Source organism: Schistocerca gregaria, chromosome 6, assembly GCF_023897955.1.
Source record: "Schistocerca gregaria isolate iqSchGreg1 chromosome 6, iqSchGreg1.2, whole genome shotgun sequence".
NCBI classification, from domain to species: domain Eukaryota; kingdom Metazoa; phylum Arthropoda; class Insecta; order Orthoptera; family Acrididae; genus Schistocerca; species Schistocerca gregaria.
The window spans coordinates 292,697,764-292,719,252 of NC_064925.1; the positions used below are offsets into that span (position 1 = coordinate 292,697,764).

General features: G+C 44.7%; 1 protein-coding gene across 4 annotated transcripts in view; it reads left to right on the forward strand.

The window, feature by feature from the left end:
- Positions 1–21,489, forward strand: part of LOC126277966 (rhophilin-2) — a 1,086,271-nt gene that overhangs the window by 1,023,302 nt on the left and 41,480 nt on the right. For all 4 annotated transcript variants that reach the window (XM_049977616.1, XM_049977618.1, XM_049977615.1 and 1 more), the window contains one exon: positions 5,591–5,666. In XM_049977616.1, coding sequence (XP_049833573.1) covers positions 5,591–5,666 — 76 coding nt within the window. The remainder of the gene's footprint in view (positions 1–5,590; positions 5,667–21,489) is intronic.

Consider the following 21,489-nt stretch of genomic DNA (forward strand, 5'->3'; position numbering starts at 1 on the left):
GTATGTTCTGGGTGGATGAGAAGAGGCTAACAAAACAAGGTACTTCACAGAAGACCAAATAAACTTAACAGGAAGAAGACAGGCTGCGAGAGATAAAGTTCAGAAATTTTTTAGCTCCAGTGCTCCCAATAACGTGTAACTGTTACTTATCGTGGCCTTTAATGACCGTTGTAGAAATCATAAAAATATTGAAATCGAACTCATGTTACGAGTCCATAACTTACCCTTACTCGACGTGAGATTACTGCGTTTATCCCGCGACAGTACCTTGTCATTCAGATGCTTGCCGACTTGCTGTTTTGCTAGGAGAGAACGTGTTTCACAGCGAAGAACGTGCTAGATCGTGGCTCGCAGTAAACGGCAAATACACCGGATACGTCTATTACATTGCGTCACGTTTGTGTGGTGTAATGGATTAGCACTTAGCGCTTCGCAAACTGTCAGTGTGCATTTAGTTGACGACCACCACCGCGATTAAAAGGAAGGTAATTTCTTGCAAAGCAATTGATCATTGACGTACGCCCTTTCACTGGCTGAAAGGCATTACCAAGTTGGCATCTCCGACCGCGACGAATGGGAGAATACCATGAATGTTGTTGGTAGGCGAGATCCAGTGGCAGACTTTGTTTTGCTCGTCTGACTATAAAAATAACACCCCAATCATTTTTCTGTTTTTTCTCTCGCGCTTTTACGCAGCTGCTACTTCTCGTTCAATTCCTCTTCGCAGTGTCAGCACTTCATTTTTAATTTTTTTAAATAGGAAACGCTAAAGGGCATGTTCCTAAATATGGTCCGGTACGCTAAAGGTAAAGTATGTTTGTGTGATCTTCACTCTTACAATTTTTATCCCACACGTTTCCTTCGGTTAGCAACCTGACGATTTGCTGATGCATCAGGATGCGGTGTATCGACTAATCATTCTTTTAGTCAAGTTGCGCCAAATCTTCTTTTCCACATTTCAGTTAAGTAACCTCACAATTAGTTATTAGATCTATCTGTCTACTTATAATATTCATCATTGCCTTGTAGCACCACGTTTCAAAAGCTTATATTCTCGCCTTCTCTGAACTGCTTACCGTTCACCTTTCACTTCCGTAAAAGGCTGCACTCCAGAGAAATACCTTCAGAAAAGGCTTTTTAACGCCTAAATTTAAATTAGATGTAAATTTCTCTTGATAAGAAATCTTTTTTGCTGTTTATATCCTCTCTATTACGGCTATCGTCAGTTATTTTGCTGAGTAAAGAGCAAAACTCATTCATTATTTTCAGTGTCTCAGTTCCTAATACAATTATATCAGCATTACCTGATTGAGTTAGAGTACATACACATTTGTTCTTATAAACTCTGTCCAAGACACTATTCATTCCATCCAATTGCTCTTCCAAGTCCTTTGCTGTCCCTGACAAAATTATAATGTCATCGCCAAACCCGAAATTTTATTTCTTCTCCCTGAACAATTCACTCTCCAGATCCATCCTTTGTTTTTTTTTCTGCTTGTTCAGCGTACAGGTTCACATCTGGAAGAGGTAACTTACTCCATTTCAACTATCGTTGCCCTTTCGTGCCCTCAAAATTTAAAAACTTAATTCTGATATCTGTACAAGGTATAGAGAACTTAACTTTCTCTGTGTTCTACCTCTGCTGTATTAAGAATTTCAAAGACTGTATTCCAGTCTGCATTGTCGAAAACGTTTTCCTAAATCTGTAAGTGCTATCAACGTCGTTTGACTCTCTTCAACCTTATGAAATGACTTGTAGGGCCTGTTTTATCTCGCGCGTTCGTAGATTGCTCTGTAACCCAAACTGATCTTTCCCCCGGCTGGCTACTACCAGTTTTTCCACAAGTCAGTAAACTGATAGTTCTTTAATATTAACATGTCAGACTTGATTTCTTTGTAATTGGAATTATTATATTCTTCTTGAACTGTAAAGATATTTTGCCCCTCTCGTATAACTTGCGCAACAGGTGGAATGATTGGATGTACCAAAGACGTACAAAAATTATGACGAAATGTCTTCTACTCTGAGGGACTTGTCTCGACGTAGGTGCTTCAGAGCTCTGTCAAATTCCTCTCACTGTGCTAAATCTCCGCTCTCATCTTCATGTACTTCGTGTTTTCGTTCTATTACATTGTCTTTGTTTGTTTCCCTTATGCAGGCTCTCTATTTATTGCAGCCTTCCCTTCTTTGCTTAGTACGGCTTTGCTGTCTGAGCTCGTAATATAAATACAAATTCGTGTCTTTCCTCGAAAAGCCTTTTTAATTCTTTTACCGTGCATATATCTTACCCAGGGTCATTCATGCTCCTACTACTTTGCATTTCTATTCTAGCCATTCCTGCTTTGAAACTTTCCTTGTCTCGTTTTCAGACCTGTATAGTACCTTTTTATCTATTATTTGCGTTGGCAAAGCTTTGCTACATCTACATGACTACTCTGCTGTTCACCCTTCAGTGCCTGGCAGTGTGTTCGTTGAACCTTTCGTAATTTAGATTTACTCCCTCCTGCCTTATCCAAGAAAGTGAAGGTTAGGTTACTTTATTCCATGAAGTCCTGAATTAGTTACAAATTGTTAATTTAACAAATTTAGACATGTGTTTTGTGAATACTTGGGAGAGACAAAAATGGCTTCAGGGGGAGATGTGAGACGCATAATGAAAATGAAAGGAAACTTACTAGGACAGAAGTTTGGCGAATTGATGACGTAGGGTTGCACGAAAATATGTGAATACTGCGAGAAATGCGTGCTTGAACATAAATTCAGATACTAGCCAAGCCTAATGGTTGCCCAGTTGTTTTTTTTATCACGAAATGCAGCTGTGCAGTGTCCTCTGTACGTTGTAGTTGTGAGTACATTATATCCGAACTAAATGGATTCGAACGTGGATAGATTCTTGGTGCTCGTATATTGGGTGCTCCTGCAACAAAGGGAGCCGAAGTATTTGGTATTTAAAGAGGCACCATACGGAAGACTTATATTGCATACTGAGAAGGCTGAAAAACATCATCTTCGAAGTCACAACGGCAGGCGTAAGTGTATATTGAGTGATCGTGAAAAATAGTCACTGAAGAGGATTGTGACGGACAATAAGGGATACGACAGCTCAAATATCACTGGAACAGTGAATGTCGCTCTCGCGAACCCTGTTAGTATCAAAACACAAGGGAGCTCCACAGGGAAAGAAGTAATAGCGAGCTGGATTTCTAAAACCACTCATCAGTGATGCAAGTATCGTAACAGGGAAACTTGGTGACGAAGCCATAAAAACTGGAGACTGGAGTAACGGAAGAAAGATACATGGTGGGATGAGTCTTGTTTCAGACTGTTCACAACTTCCGGCCTAGTTTACGTGTCAAGAGTGAAATTTGGGGTGGTTGGGTGATGATTTGGACAGTCACAGCGTGGTGTCCCCATGGTTATCTATGCAAGGTCGCATTACTGCCAAGAATAATGTGACCCTTTTGGCTGATCAAGTCCATCCTATAGTACAGCGTTTGTTTCCCAGTGGTGATGCTGTGTTCAAAGACAACAGGAGTTCCAATCTTCCAGGATTGGGTTTTTGAATATGAGGATGAATTACCGCTTATCCACTGTTAAAATGATAATTATTTGAAACCCTCAGCTGCCGACAGGTATTAGTGATATACCACGATCGGGACAGCTGAAAATGTGTGCCCGACCGGGTCTCGAACCCGGGATCTCCTGCTTACATGGCAGAGGCGCTATTCATCTGAGCCACCGAGGACACAGATGAATAGCGCGACTGCAGGGACTCATCCCTTGCACGCTTCCCTTGGGACCCACATTCCCAACTGTCCAAAATCTACATACGTTATGTTCGTAATAGATATTTGCCCATACACTCACTACTCGCGCACACTAAGGTGACGATTCCCGTAAGAGTTTCGGCAACCTGTGAGCATTCGCACTGCCGAAGGTCAATGGTCGGGTAGCCATTAAACTATATATGAAGACAGTATCTGTTCTCGAAAGAACAGATACCATCGATGACCGTGCAGCTTCTCTAGAATAAATAATAATTAATTGAAACGCTCAGCTGCAGACAAGTGTTGCTGATATACCTCGATGGGCGTCTACCATGTAAGCAGGAGATCCTGGGTTCGAGTCCCGGTCGGGGCACACATTTTCACCTGTCCCCATCGAGGTATATCAACACCTGTCGGCAGCTGAGGGGTTCAGTTAATTATAATTTATTATAGAGAGGCTGCACGGTCGTCAGTGGTATCTGTTCTTTCGAGAACAGTTACTGTCTGCATATATCCAATGTTCGCCACAGCCACCAGATCTCAGTAGTTTTGATCTCTCATGGTCTACTATGGAGGGAAGTGTATGTGGTCCTGAAATTGCCACTATTTTGGAGGAAGAATGATCTAAGATCCCCTTTAGAACCATACAGGACGCGTATTTACTCATTCAGAGACGACTAGAGTCTGTTTTGAATGCCAGCGTGTTTCCTCTACCAAGTTTCTGGTGAAATTCCCATTGAAAGCTTCAAACGAAAGAATTCTTTTTTTTGTTGGGGGGGGGGAGGGCGAAGTGATCAGTTTGACGAGGCATAGAATATGGAGAAAGCAATCTAAAATTAAATCGGATTGGATGAAATTCATGTGAACTCAGTGTCGCCCGTAAACACTAATTATCGTCAAGTTAATTTCACACAATCTCGAGGAAGCCAAGTAAATAAAGACTATTTTAATTGTAGTCTAATCGACGTCATTGCCTTGAAAAACTTTGAAACTGTCTGAAACGGGAGACGGTTGAAACAGACTAAGGTTGACACACACACACACACACACACACACACACACACACACACACACACACACACACACACACACACACACCAAAAAAAGAAGCCGGTGGGGAAACGTTTCAGACAACTCAGCGGAGCGACAGCAGTAACAGAGTGAATGTGAGAGTTATTTGTTTTCAGCTGTTTGCTCATTTGCAGTTTCGGGGAAAGCGGATCTAAGCATAAAGTCATCACCCACTACGTTTTTGGAAGTGAAGCGAAAGTTCAGTTGAGCTATTTCCACACTCACCAGACGTACTTCAGGGATACTGAAGAAATCCTAAATCACAGTTTCTTATCTTGTTCCCTGTGGAACTTATTAAAAAGTTCTAATTAAGATGTAAATTATGAACAGTTCTTTCGCAAAATTGCAACCGGAAGCAATTTTTCACATGCAATTTTAATTTTCTACGAATAAGCTATAATGTCTCCTCTTGACGCAGAATCTGGCCCTCTATATCCATTTATTTGCCTAAAATGCCCATCTCTCACTTCGTTACCACACTCCTTTCCTTTTCATAGCCATAGAGCTATTAAAATAGTGTAGTACTCAACACTGGAGTTAGAACAACTTCAGTTTCTAAGCAAGGGATCATCACATCCTTACAATAGGTTATAATTGCAATGAAAATTAAATTTTTAGAGTGCATTACAAAGACAGTTAAAGTATTATTGCCTTCAAGATTTACGGATCAATTTTAGATCCCTGCTCTTTTCAATGAGAATTGTTTGACAGTGAAAGGTTTTTTGTAACTGCATTGTTTCTTGTTTTTCAGCTTGGAACCTGTTATGCCCATGATCCCATTGGGCCTCAAAGAGACCAAAGAAATAGACTTCAGAGATCCGTTCAAGGTAAGTGATTCTTACCGCCAGTAATTGAGGTTCTAGCATCAGTTTTCTCTAAAAGGTAGCCTTGTAGATCGAAAAACCGAATTCTTATCTCGGTCTGAGTTGTGCATTCGTAGAAATAACAGTAAAGGTGGATTCTCGAAATTTGAGTGTTTTTTCTGCTACACCGCCCCCGCCTCCCCCCCGGCGGTGATACTTTCTTGAGTTCCTTCAACGTTCATAGGCCGACAAAACTCGTCGCCAAACGCAGATCATCATGAACAGTTCTCAAACCGCCACAGTACGAGATGCTGCAGAGAGGTTTGAAATGTGACTCTCGCAGCAGTCCGCGCTTTTGACACATGGTTACACTAATGTGACTGAACAGTCTGTATCGGTAGATAGAACAAAGACCCGTATTGGTGTTTAATTAATCCAATACTTTTATCTACACTTGTTTCACAAAATTGTAATACTGCTGCTAAAGAACTTCGTGTTGTGAACCCAAAACCAAGAAATCGTCGTCATCATGGGCTGTAGATAGGGATACTACATTTACAAATAGATCTATACAGACAGTTCTACTCACGAAAAGCGAACTCTTCGTCCAGTCCTTGAAGGCCTGAAGAACGTCGACCGGCCGCCGTGTCGTCCTCTGCTTCGCGGTGTCATGGCGGATGCGGTATGGAGGGCATATTGTCAGCACACTGCTCTCCCGGCCGTTTTCCAGACTTTCCAGACCGTGGAGGCGCTTCTGTTCGGTCAAGTAGCTCCTCAGTTGGTATTACGAGGCTGAATGCACATCGTATCAGTCCTCCCGCAAAGAAAAAAATCCTTTGCAATACTGGGAATCGAACTCTGGTTCTTGGCATGGCAGCCATCTACAGTGGGTGAGAAGTCGCTCCCTAGTTCTAAATATCCATAAATTATTTACTAATGAATTTTTACACACGTAAGAAGTCGTAGTCGGTTCTCAGGACCTTGAGAATGTGTACTGCACTACAGTTCCACGTATGCTTCTGCGTTGGCGACCAAACAGCGTTAACGTGTCTGAATAGCAACTGATTTCTGCAGGAAAGTCAGAGGTACATTCCCGAGGACAGTTGTGATTCTCTCTCCTCTTATTCGTCGAGACTGCGCGAGTTTGTTCGGTACATCTCTTCTTTGGCCCAATCCCACAAGAGGAAGTCACAAGGGGTGACGTCGGGATACCTCGGAGACCTTTCACAGGTTCCTCGTAATCCCAGCCAGTGACCTAAAAAATGTTAGTCCAGCCTGTCAGGAACGATGCAGGCAAAATGAGGTGGTGCTCCGTCCTGGCGAAGGAGGATATCTGCAACATTTTTGTGTAGTGGTATCAGTGGCCACACGTATTCATTCAGCATCTCTAACGTCGATCAGTTGTAGAATTTTGGAGTATAATGACTTTTCTGGAGACTAGAAATCTACTCTGTAGGAATCAGTATGGGTTTCGAAAAAGACTGTCGTGTGAAACCCAGCTCGTGCTATTCGTCCACGAGACTCAGAGGGCCATAGACACGGGTTCACAGGTAGGTGCCGTGTTTCTTGACTTCCGCAAGGCGTTTGACACAGTTCCCCACAATCGTTTAATGAACAAGGTAAGAGCATACGGACTATCAGACCAATTGTGTGATTGGATTGAGTAGTTCCTAGATAACAGAACGCAGCATGTCATTCTCAATGGAGAGAAGTCTTCCGAAGTAAGAGTGATATCAGGTGTGCTGCAGGGGAGTGTCATAGGACCGTTGCTATTCACAATATACATAAATTACCTGGTGGGTGACATCGGAAGTTCACTGAGGCTTTTTGCAGATGATGCTGTGGTGTATCGAGAGGTTGCAACAATGAAAAATTGTACTGAAATGCAGGAGGATCTGCAGCGAATTGACGCATGGTGCAGGGAATGGAAAGTGTAATGTGCTGCGAATACATAGAAAGATAGATCCCTTATCATTTAGCTACAAAATAGCAGGTCAGCAACTGGAAGCAGTTAATTCCATAAATTATCTGGGAGTACGCATTAGGAGTGATTTAAAATGGAATGATCATATAAAATAGACCGTCGGTAAAGCAGATGCCAGACTGAGATTCATTGGAAGAATCCTAAGGAAATGTAATCCGAAAACAAAAGGAAGTAGATTACAGTACGCTTGTTCGCCCACTGCTTGAATACTGCTCAACAGTGTGGGATCCATACCAGATAGGGTTGATAGAAGAGATAGAGAAGATCCAACGCAGAGCAGCGCGCTTCGTTACAGGATCATTTAGTAATCGCGAAAGCGTTACGGAGAACTCCAGTGGAAGACTGTGCCGGAGAGACGCTCAGTAGCTCGGTACAGGCTTTTGTTGAAATTTCGAGAACATACCTTCACCGAAGAGTCAACGAGTATATTGCTTCCTCCTACGTATTTCTCGCGAGACCATGAGGATAAAATCAGAGAGATTAGAGCCCACACAAAAGCATACCGACAATCCTTCTTTCCACGAACAATACGAGACTGGAATAGAAAGGAGAACCGATAGAGGTACTCAGGGTACCCTCCGCCACACACCGTCAGGTGGCTTGCGGAGTATGGATGTAGATGTAGATACCGGTCGCTGTTCGTGGTGTGTCGCAGTATGAATGGACAAACGAGAAGATACCCAGTCGCATCGCAGTAGGCTATCAATTTTGGTAGGCTCTGTGATTTTTCAGTTGTCGTTCCTGGATTTGTGTCTGGTCAGTAATGGCAGTTGCGCCGATTGACGACTTCCACAATCTGAACATAATAGGGTTTCCAGATCAGGTCCTTCTTTAGCACAACAGGTACCGTGTGCCTGCTGATTCCCTTCTCACGAGCTGCTTCTTGTGGAATCATCAGGACTGCAAGTGAAGATGACCCTCACTGCCTCTACGTTTTGTGGAGATTGCACCACCCAAGGTAGTTCTCTTCGAGATTTATCCACATCTGAACGAATTCTCAACTTGGTGTGATAGTTCCTAATAGTTTTAGCATCAAGTGAGGCAAAGAGCCACGAACACGCGACCACCATCGCTTAACAAGGGCTTCAGATCTTCACACATCAAACCGTGAAGCGACGTATGCGCACTCTCGTAAAGTCAACTTCCGTGCCACCTGTTCGTTCACTTAACGAAAATGCTACGAATGTTAAGGTTTTCTGAAAGAATCCGTAATAAAACATAGCAACGTTCATTTGAGTAGTCACAAAACTTCTCAACATTTAAAACTAGCGAACAACTGCGCATTCACCGTGTATGCTGATCATGCAGCTTCGGCGCGGACATTTGTACATGGTGGGCAGGAAAGTATCCCCCTCTTTCAAGATAGTTGTGAAGGAAGGGGAGGCGTTGGAAAGCTGGGGATGGCCTCTAATGAAGTGGCATCAGTGAAAGTACCCGCTAGTGTCACTTCCAGTTGTAAATATGGTTTGCCAAACAAGGTTCAAATGGCTCTGAGCACTATGGGACTTAACTGACTGAGGTCATCAGTCCCCTAGAACTTAGAACTACTTAAACCTACGTAACCTAAAGAAATCACACACACATCCATCCCCGGGGCAGGATTCGAACCTCGACCGTAGCGGTCGCTCGGCTCCAGACTGTAGCGCCCAGACCCGCACGGCCACCCTTGTGTGTCAAAATATAATTTCGCTCCACCATGTTTATTTTCTTCATTAACTTTCGGTGTTAGTGATGCTTCCCTGTCCCACTCTGTATTTACTGGGACATCACGAAAGCCACGTATTTTGGCGGTATATCTCGGCAAGATTCTTCACGGCTCCGTACGGAGCTGCTCACCGAACGGTGACCACGGGTCACTTGGCTCCTGACGCGCGTGTTTATACTCGCAGTTGCCCCCTGAACGGCCAGACGAGATATTGGCGGAACAATAGCTGCGGTTGCTGCCCCACCTTTACGAGCGGTCGCCGGCCGCCGCGCCGTAAAGTTGCGGAGAGGCGAATGGGGTGGCGGGAAGGTCGAGCGGAAGGTCTCGCGGCGACCGCGCGCGCCCAGTCCATCCGGTTCACTGAGATTACTGGCGCAGGAATTCAATTTAAGATGTTAATTTGCGACGGCCCGCAAAAGAAAAAGCGCCCTCTTAGCTTTAATAACGTTTAAATACTGTGATTACCGCGCGAGCTTCGCCGCGCCGGCCGCTCGCCAATTACGACTGCAGCCCGGTCCCGCTCGGTACGTGATCTGCGGACAATGCCCGCCGGCATTGGCCCGCGGCTGCCCTGGCAGGGTCGCCAGCGCTTTGTCTGCTGTCGACCCGACTGCTGCTCTGCGGCGGAAGGGCGACAGCGTGCTAGAGCTGACTACCTCTGATTCCCGCTCGATCCCAGCACAGCCTAACTAGGGATGGGCGACGCTGGCAAATCATTGATTTTCTTTGTATACGACTTCGCACACAACTGTAAAGAGAGGTGTCGCAACTGACGTCGTAGGAAAGCTGGAAAGGAGCAGAAGTGATGAGGGAACAAATTAACACAGTTTGCAGAAGATTTACTTAATAGAAGATTGCAGCAAGAAATAAAGTCCAGCTGTCAATGTCAACAAGGATGAAGATCTCTGTATTAAGCATTGACGATGGGGTTGGAGCCGGGACTAGGCGGGGTCTGCGTCTGTTACTGAAGGAGCTCCAAGTGTCGGTCCGTTGCCTGGCTGCCGCCGGCCATCCTCGTAGTACGGAGACGCTGGAGGCGTGGGTTCGCCAAAGCCCGCTATTGACATGTGAGGGGAAACTTGCAATTCGTTGCCAAATTCGCGATGTCTGTGGTGTGGTATCGATATATGGTACCACAGATTTCAACATCATCATCTAAACACCGCGACCGTTAGTATTCGATGCCAAAAAATACATTTTTTAAACGTCGGCATTGAATGACGAATTCGTAGAATTGCGTAAAAAGTGACATACCGTGAGTAACTGAATTCCTTCCGTAATCGCTGAGGACTTGCAATGGATACCAAGACGGTTAAGGTAGGTGTATGTACTCGTTTGCCGAAGGTAATGCGACGGGAAATTTTCCACGTCTTTTTCATTTATTTTAGGATTGAATGTGTAATTAGAGGATGATAACGGTGAGGATTATATTGAGAATGTTTTTGTTGAAGTTCTTTGACCCCAGTGGCAGGCCGGGGTGGCCGAGCGGTTCTATCTGGAAACGCGCGACCGCTACGGTCGCAGGTTCGAATCCTACCTCGGGAATGGATGTGTGTGATGTCCTTAGGTCAGTTAGGTTTAAGTAGTTCTAAGTTCTAGGGGACTGATGACCATAGATGTTAAGTCCCATAGTGCTCAGAGCCATTTGAACCATTTGAACCTAAATCGTTTCAGGCAAATGCCAGCACTGTTCCTCTGAAAGGGCACGGACGATTTCCTTCCCCATCCCGATGGAACCGTTGACCTCGCTGTTTGGTCCCCTCTCCCAAATCTACCAACCATTGTTTTGCGGAAAAAGGAGAGCAGGGCTTAAGAGAGAGCCGAAAATACAGGACTCGGGGTGCGGCATCAATTCAGGGTTGAGATGCATTGGAGACGGCATCCATTTCGTGTTGAGATGGTGTATAGAGCGCATCTATTTCGCGCTCAGACTTGGTGGTGCTGACTACAGCGACTTCAGAGTCATTCAGGGAATGGTGTTTCAATTATAGTAACGTGCTCTCGTCTTCTCGAGAGCGCCTCCACGACAACGGCGTTCATCATGGCGCACGGGAGCTAAATTACGGTGAAAATTCATAGCATCATCGGCGAGCTTGGTCATTCTTGTTCCTTACTTGCCTCAAGTTCAATGTATTTGTATTGAACGTAAGAACCTTTCAATCAGTGACCAAGCTTTTAGTCACTGTTTTCCGTCCGGAAATAGCGAGGATTGAAATTTTGTTTTAGAGCTCATTTTTGAGTTAACAGGGTGTAATTTCCCATACAGGCTAGTGACTCTGCTATCCATATAATCGCTAGTTAGAATTTCATACGAGAGCATTAGTGAACTGTTTGATAGTCTCTCTTTTATGAGTTTTGGTCATGTATGTTTTATTGAATAAAGTAGTGTGTTTAAATGAAAGACTATTTTTGCCAGACACCTTCACATTATTGTCTAAGTCCCCCACTTTAGTATCGATGCCTAGGGCCTAAATATAGCGTTATCAATTAGAAGTTGGACACATTTAATTCATAGGATGCGTCTTAAAGGCGTGACCTGTCCGCAATTAGATTTCTAGGTTAGGGAATTTTTCCACTAATAGGTGATATCGGAAGCAAGCCGTTTTCCCGGTACACGCGAAATACCTCAACACACGTTCAGATCTCCCGCATTTTCGGAGTCATTGACTAGGGTACTACGTACGTCAATCACCGAACACCAGATGTGCCATGCCCACTACAGGTTTGTTTACATAGCATTCAGCTGAGTTTGTGATGTAGCCAGAGAAGTTTGTACCTGCCGTTGTGCTTGTTGTCTTTGTTCATACTGTACTTCAGTAATCATTCACTACAGTACAGATTGCAAGCTGCACATATATTTCAGTTTTAGTGTGTTGCTGTTGACCATGGTGAACTACACGTTTGCGAAAAAGGCCAACATAGTCTCCTATATTCATCGTTAAATGCTCGCAGCTATACTCTCTCTCTTCCCGCGCCAGCCTATGGTTATAGGTATGTAGATAGTGACACATGGGGAAGATTAGACCAATCCGGGAGATGTTCACGGATATGCTAATGGTTAAGGCTACAGCTGGCAATAAGCGGGCAGTCTGGATTCTATTCCCGGTCCGGCACATTTTCGTATGTCACCAGTAGGTATTACATCTATACACAGCTAAAGCCAAGTTATTCGCATTTAGCGAAATTATTTCGAAGTAATTTCGGGCGGCTGTCTGTCGTCAGCAATGTCTACTTATTCAGTAACTGCACACACAGATTTGCCATGAACGCTGTACTTAAAGTCAAAAGTAAAACAAAATATACTGACGGAAAAAATATCGCAGCACCAAAAAATAATTTATGTAGAGTATTGAGATTTCTGGAATACACTTCTTTAGGCAACATAACATTTCAGTGATAAACATTGCGGCCGGCCGTTGTGCTTGAGCGGTTCTAGGCGCTTCAGTCCGGAACCGCGCGCCTTCTACGGTCGCAGGTTCGAATCCTGCCTTGGGTATGAATGTGTGTGTGTTCTTAGTTTAGTTAGGTTTAAATAGTTCTAAGTCTAGGGGACTGACGACCGCAGCTGTTAAGGCCCATAGTGCTTAGAGCCATTAGAACCATTTGATAAACATTGCAAGATCACAGGTTAAAGTAAGTGCAAGATCAGTTTAACAATTGACATACTTTCTTTAACAATTGACATACTTTCTTTAACAATTGTCATACTTTCTTTAACAATTGTCATACTTTCTGAATCAAAATCGAAGTGAGTGGGGAAGACAAAAAAACAGAGCTCTCTGAGCCAAAATAACTAACATTTGTACGGAGACGACTCTTTATTTTAATGACTGTCAAATACTCTGCTTCTCGTAATATTGAAGTACAGTTGTACACAATAACTTTTTGTCAAAATCTCCAAATTCCACAATTTCGGTTTTCATTTATATGCTTTTCTCGGAGAGTCAAAACACGTGGTCATATCCAGAAATTCTGCCGATCTCATTGTAGTGTTACAATGGAAAACAGTCTATTTGGAAATGCCACGAGGTTCTGTTGTCATTTTACAAACCTGCGCAAAATTTGTATTGTTCCTAGTTTCTTCACTGTTGCCCATATAAAAAAAAATCTTAAGGAAGTTGGAGAGGGCAATTTTAGATTTTCGAACTTCTTTTCGCCCTTTATGCACACCGACCGCAGTAACACTACACGAGAGCCCTTGCTGCTACATTTCGCTCACTACCACACCTTCGTCAATTCACCGTTCCCCAGAAGACTGAAACCGCACATGAACACACGGTATCGCTCGCGCTGAGCTAAAGCACTATTAACAGCGTACATGCGTCAACAAAGCTATGAGGCGGGCGCATCAAAGCGCTTAGCGCCGCCGGGCCGCAGTTAGTGTGTGTGACCTTTAGGTGCCTGATTTCGTGACATCCACTTCTAGCAATTTCGGCTTTGGAGCGGTTTTCACCAGTGGGCAAAATAAATAGAATTACAGTCAAATGGCGAATGTATAATTTAGATGCTTTGGGTGACTCGTTTACTTGCTTCAGTCTCGAATGTAACAGGAAAGTATAGCACTGAAACGCTCAACCTTTTATTTGCGCTTTACATGTCTTTCCGTAAGAGCGTGGAAAAATGTACAGGACATACAGGATGCTCCACTGGAAAGTTCTAGGTAGTAGGGTCGGAGAAGTCCGCTTAAGAAGATAACAGCAATGAAATCACGTTAATGTGTACTTTATAGTTACATTAGTTAACTGCAGATAGCATCATTGACGCAATGAACGTTCCATATGTACTGCGTCTTACAAAATGTGCTGAAACTGAGGGCCACCAACCTCAATGCAAGCATGACATCGGCGAACAAGATTTCGAAGCATCCTGACAGATGTCTGGTGTGCTTCGAATCACATAGTAGACAGCTAAAATTCTGGCAACTAATTCCATCTCCGTACCTACTAGGGTCACATAAACAAGTGACGTTGGATATCCCTATGGAAATTACTCAAGAGATTTCAGGTCAGGTGACCTCGCAGGCCATACCTCAGCTTCCAATCCAGTGACGAGGAAGTACTGTACCGGTACTGCTCCATGGTATTGTGCTGTACGTTTCCGAATAGCACACAGTAATGAACGGGTCTGTCGTTGATTCAAAGCACGTTCTGTCACGGGACAGTAGCGCGGGATTAGCCGAGCGTTCTAGGGCGCTCCAGTCATGGACTGTGCGGCTGATCACGGCGGAGGTTAGAGTCCTCCCTCGGGCATGGTTGTGTGTGTTTGTCGTTAGGATAATGTAGGTTAAATAGTGTGTAAGCTTAGGGACTGATGACATTAGCAGTTCAGTCCCATAAGATTTCACACACATTTGAACTTTTTTTTTTTTTGGTCACGGCACAACGTAAATACGATACAACAGAGGCACCTTATGGACAAGCAAAGTAAACAAAACCTGCACCATGACTTCCTGGTAATCAAGCTCGTCTTCCTTGTTTCCATGCAGCAAATAAAGAATGTACATGTGCATAAGCAACACAGCGCGTGTAAACTCGTACGCAGGCTAGTTGTAAATAAGCGGGAAAACAGTAATGCTTCACAAAGCGGTAGACAAGTTTACTTTAATATCTCTTTAAAATTGCCCAGTGGAGCATTCTCTATGTTCCGTTAAATTTTTGCACGCTCCCACGGAAACACCCTGTGCAATAAGTATGGGTACCAATCGAGACGCGATGCCAGATGGGCATGACAGCAACTTGTTTTGCTCTCCGTGTTGGGTTGAGCGCTCTGCTTCCTGCCTGTTCCACATAATTTTTTTTTTCTTCGGCCCACAGTTGTAAGGCAAAAAGAATTCAAAGGAGCGGGGTCCTTGTCGGGTTTTCCCAGGCGCGATGGCAGTAGCACACCGCGTGGAACGACCGCCCCACTTAGCGAGCACGAACGACAGTGGTCCGAAGCTGAAAACGGACGCGACGCGACGCCATCGCTGTAGCATGGTAGCGGAAGTCTAGACACACCAGCTTCACTGTTAAGGCAGTCCGCACAAGGCGCGTCTGAGGAGGACAGGCTATCTATATCGGCGACTTGGTGCTGGCAACGCAGTTCCACAAACGGGGAAATTATGAAATGAGAAACTGCACTTGGCGTGAGCGAGCGTGTCGCGCCCGAAGATCTTTTGGTTACACTCGGCGTGTCGGGCACAGATTCAAGCTGAGAGGAAGTTGTAGTTCTCTATTATTATTATTATTGCTCACGAATAAGAAGATGTGTAACATTTTAAATTCATCCGCATATCCAAAGAAAGCTGTATGTAGCAGCCAAGGAGCTGTAACAGAGATGTTCGAAATTCATAGTTTTTAATGGACTGAACAGTACTGCAGTGATTTAACACATCGTTCAAATGTGTGTGAAATCTCATGGGGCATAACTGCTAAGGTCATTAGTCCCTAAGCTCACACACTACTTCAATTAAATTATCCTAAGGACAAACACACACACACACACACACACACACACACACACACACACACACACATGCCCGAGGGAGGACTCGAACATCCGCCGGGACCAGCCGCACACTCCATAACTGCAGTGTCCTACACCGCTCGGCTAATCCCGCACGGCCAACACTTCGTTACTCTCATTTTGAAAACGCTAACATCTTAAGATTTATATACACGGAAATGTGGTGATGGTGGTTTGTGCTCGTAAATCATTCGTATGTGAACACCATTGCGTTAATACAGGGTGACAATTTTTGAACTATGAGATAAAATAGTCAGAACTTATGAACGCTTTGAGTTAGGATGTTCAAACTGCACGATTGGCCTCGGGGCACTATGGGAATTAGTGTGCACCTGCAGGGTATGGTTTAGCGATGAAACCAACTTTCATTTGGATGGATTCGTCAGTAAGCAAAATTGGCGTATTTGGGGGACTGAGAATTCGCATTTCGCGATCGAAAATCTCTTCACCCTCAACAGGTGGCTGCCTGGTGTGTAATGTCCAGTCACGGAATAATCGGTGCGATATTCCTTGATGGCACGGTGACTACCGAACGGTACTTGAAGGTTTTGGAAGATGATTTGATCCCCATTATCCAAAGTGACAACATGTGGTTCATGTAAGACGGAGCTCGACCCCATCGAAGCAGGAGATTGACTAATGTCTTGGAGGAGCACTTTGGGGACCGCATTCAGGTTCTGGGGTACCCAGAGACCACGGGCATGGGCGTCGATTGGCCGCCATATTCTCCGGTTTGGAACACATGCTACTATTTTTTGTGGGGCTGTATCAAAGACAAGGTGTACAGCAATAAGCTCAAACCCATCCCCGAGGTGAAAACAGCCATCCAGCAGGTCATCGGTAGCACCGATGTTCCGACACTTCAGCGGGTCATGCAGAATTTCGATATTCGTCTGCGCCACATCATCGCTAATGTTGGCCGGCGTATCCAACATAAACTAAATCCGAAAATCTGTGGTGATGTTAACATGTTGAATAAAGTGTGTGCACGCCTTAGTTTGTAATTAATTTACGTTTTTTTCATATAGATCATTAATTGTAACTCTGTATTTACATGTATCGGAGATTGTGGCTCTTCAGAGTTAAGTTCCACTTGGCGTGTAATTTTAGAGAATGACAAATACTATCTGTATGATTTACAATTTTTTGTACATTTGCTTGCACTGACATACCGGTAATGCTACTGTAAACAGTGGATGTACAGTATCCTTTCCATAACCTGCTTTCTCTGTCAAATCTATCCTGCAGTAGTCTTGGAGCTTGTAGTTCTACAAAACAGGATGTTTTTCTGCCTCCCGTGCAAAGCTGATGTCGACAACCTGCCCGTTCATCTTCACATTAAACCAAAACACAGTTGTGTTCGTAGACACGACGCAGATCAGACCGCTTGGCAACGCGGGCACCGAGTCGCTGGCAACTGGTTGGCAACGCGTTGCAAGCGATTGACTGGGGAGCCACTCTGCAGTCGCATCGTCTGCGGCGCTCTATTTATAACTACACAGGAAGCGATTCGCTGCCAGCCTGTAATCAACTCACGTCGGCAACGAATTGGTTTTGAGTCGCACCGGGTGCGGGTGGCCTTAGTCCAGGGGCGGGGTTGCCAGAAGAAGTCCTTCACAAATTACCTCAGTGTAGTCACAGCGCACATGGTATTAACATTTGCAAGGCAGTAATTCAACGTCCTAATGATACTCGCGATGCTATCCCCATATTTTGACGACATTCCACCATTTTTCATGTGAATTGTTATTCGACTTGTTTAAGTCACAAAGATTGCAATTTCGGCTTAGTGTCATTTTCAAATGGTAACTGCAAGAACATGAACTGCCTGAAGACCAGTTCGCGCTAGAACTACATTAGTGATGTTAATTTCGTGCGTACGTTTGAGTTTCCATCTTGCCGCGAAGAAGAAGAAGAAGAAGAAGAAGAACGAGGAGGAGGAGGAGGAGGAAAAAAAAGTTTGTTCCTCATTTATAAACGCGGAAATCGGGATAAAAAGATTCAAAGTAGAAAGTAAGTGAACGTAAACAGCATTATATTGTAAGTATACAACTCACGAAGTGCAGTAGCTAAACAAAATTGTTACTCCGTACAGGGCAGCTCCAGTATTAGATTTTCTGTCGGTGTTCTAACGATTACTGACTAAACATTCAGATAGGTACAAAATTGTTAAGGCTTTCGTGGCCACTTGTTGACAAACTGCCTATTGGCTTCTGTCTCGGGTTCTTCGGCCGACGTTCATCTAATGATTTTTTCTGACGTTTCGACAGCACGAGTGGCTGGCATTGTCAAAGCTTCACCCTCCATTCACCACCGGCAATGGAGGGTGAAGCTTTCCAATGCCAGCCACTCGTGCTGGCGAAATGTCAGAAAAAATCATTAGATGAACGTCGGCCGAAGAACCCGAGACAGAAGCCAATAGGCAGTTTGTCATTCAGATAGGTGCCACGCTAACTGAAAACAAAAAGATGACTGTTGGCTGTAGTTCGTAAAATAGTAGTAACACAAGAATAATCGTAAGTTTTACCGATAGTCTTTATTCATCTGCCCTAATATACCGTAACGTCAGCAATGTATTTTTATTATGATGCTTTCTAGTACACTGTCACATAAGTCATGGGATAGCGATACGATCATATACAGATGACGGTAGTATCGCTTATACAAGGTGTAAAAGGGCAGTGGAGCGACGGAGCTGTCATTTGTACCCAGTTGATTTACGTGAAAAGGTTTCCTATGTGATTTTAACCGCACGAAGAGAATTAAGACTTCGAACGCTGAGTGGTAGTTGGAGCTAGACGCTTGGGACATCCCATTTCAGAAATTTCGATATTCCGAGATCCACAGCGTCAAGAGTGAGCCGAGAACTGCAAATTTCAGGCATTGCCTCTCAACACGGACAACGCAGTAGTCGACGGCCGTAACTTAACGACAGAGAGCAAAGGCGTTTGCGCAGCGTTGTCAGTGCTAGCAGAAAATCAACATTGCACGATATAACTCCAGAAGTCAATGTGGAAGTACGACTAACGAATCTGTTCGGACAGTGCGGCTAAACTTGGCGTTAATGGGCTATAGCAGCAGGCCACTGACGCGAGAGCTTTTGCTAACAGGACGACGTCGCTTGCAGCGCATCATCTCTGCTCGTGACTGTATCGCTTGGACCTTAGACGATTCGTAACCGTTGCCTGGTCGGGTGAATCCCCATTTCGGTTGGTAAGAACTGATGTTAGCATTAGTGTGGCGCAAACCACACGAAGCCGTGGACCCAAAGTGTCAACTAGGTACTGTGCAAGTTGATGGTGGTTCCATAATGATGTGAACTGTACAAGTAGGCTTTCACGGCCTGTTTTGTTTATAGAGCGCATTTATGTATGTCGACGTTGGGCCAGCAGAATGACAATCGATTACTCTTAATCGAGACTGATGACGCCTTCCAAAGACAGGCATTGCGTCGGCATAGCGTGAGGAATGGTGGTGCCCTCTATAAACGCGAGAGCGCCCGGAGCCTCAGTGGCAGTAGCCGGACGACCTCAGAAGATGTCTCCTGCAGATGGAGACGGAACGTTAGGTGGAAATTTTATACATCGGCCACGGCTCCTCAGCCCGGAAGTTTCAACTGAAGAGGATGTGAACTGTGTTCACATGGAATGGACTGTCTCCTCTGGTCCAACTAAACCGATCTTTGACTGGAAATGGTTATGTTCGGCTACTGGGAGACCATTTGTAGCCATTCAAGGACTTCATCTTCCGAAACATCGATGGAATGTTTATGGACGACAAAAGTCACGAGGCCACAATTGTTCGCGATACATTCGAAGAACATTCTGGATATTTGGGGCGAATGGTTTGATTATCCAGATTGCCCGACGGGAATCCCATCGAACATTTATGGGACGTAATCGAGAGGTCTGTTCGTGCACAAAAATTCTGCACGAGCAACTACGGAGAGCTTTAGAGGTAGCATGGCTCAATATTTATGCAGGGGTCTTCAACAAGTTGTATAGTATGCCACGCTGAATTGCTGCTCTGTGCCGCCCAAAAGGAGGTCGGACACGATAATAGCAGGTATCCCGTGACTTTTGTCATCTCAGTGTATGATTGGTGTTCGTTCTTGTTTTCAACTCATTTTAGTAGATAATAACAATAGCGAACACGAATAAGCCGACAAATTGTTCTTCAACAATGCACAACAGCTACTGACAAGATTGCCCACAGACAACACAATGTCTCATATTTTGAAATGTATTTCTAAAGTTTCTGAAATAGAATTAAGTCCGTATTGGACAACCGAAAACGTTGAGCGATTTTGTTGACCATAAGAGTCACTGATGAATTATTCACTAATTTCCAAAAATGATTATGGAACTACGAAAGGGTAAAATAGTTTTTAAAGCAATTGATGTTGGTTGGGAAGTTCAGAACAGGAATGTCTGTCTTCAGCGTCGCTTTCCAGAGGCATTTATCACACTTTCCGAATGCGCGAAAGAACGCGCTATACAGGGGGAAGTGTGTTCGGTATGTGGGAGAGGCTCTTCCGACCACACTTTCCACTCGCCCCCCGTGAGTGCGCTTTCGAGTAGCGAACGGCCGCCCCGTTCTGGGTCAGTGAACTCCCCCAGCGGCCGATCCGTCACTGACGGCGACGCCAGCTGGGAATGTCGCGCCCCCCCTTCACCTGGCCGCTGTGTACGCCACCTCAAATCTGACATGCCTGCTGCGACATTAAGGCCTCTCGCGCGCATTAAGGGACCCTCACACGTGCGGTTTAAAATACGGCTCTGTGTGTGGCGGATCTGCACGCGTGCGTGAACTCTGTCACTGGATGCAGACGAGCCATAACCCCGCGTGCTCGCAGAAATCGTTTCAGTGCACACACGCGATAATCGCGCAGCGGCACTAGACTGGAAGCTAACCAATATGGACATAGGCAGAACAAACCCGGCAGTTTTCGCATAGTTTGTTTATGAATACATTCAGAAACTCAACAGCAGGTTTTGGACCCTTCCACTGGTTAGTTCACGGCCGCTGAAACGAGTGTTCGTGTCGCTCCATATAGATTTAAGAGAAGATGAAAACGGAATCTTAAGTTATTTTAGAGTGACTGCATAGTAATTAGTTGAGTTACCAGAAAAACTCCGATCATCCATAAGCAAAGACTATGCCATGAGTCTTTCAGTACAGTCTGATGTAAACTGGGCGACAAACTGGACACCGGAACTTTCCTCCAAGAAACGGATCTTCGGATACCGTGTAAGTCGTGTCCGGGGATAAGTGGCGTGCGCATTTCGAATTCTAACAAAAATGGAGAATGTTTCACAGATCTACGATGTTGTGTTGACCTTCACAGTTAGTATTATCAAATATTGCTGTGGCCTCCACAGCTACTGCAGTCGGAGAGATATTTTACGTAATCTGGACATTGAAATCCCATGATGTGCCGGCCGGAGTGACCGAGCGGTTCTAGGCGCTACAGTCTGGGCCCGCTCGACCGCTACAGTCGCAGGTTCGAATCCTGCCTCGGGCATGGATGTGTGTGGCGTCTTTAGGTTAGTTAGGTTCAAGTAGTTCTAAGTTCTAGGGGACTGATGACCTCAGATGTTAAGTACCATAGTGCTCAGAGCCATTTGAACCCATCAAGTCACAGGAGCTCACTT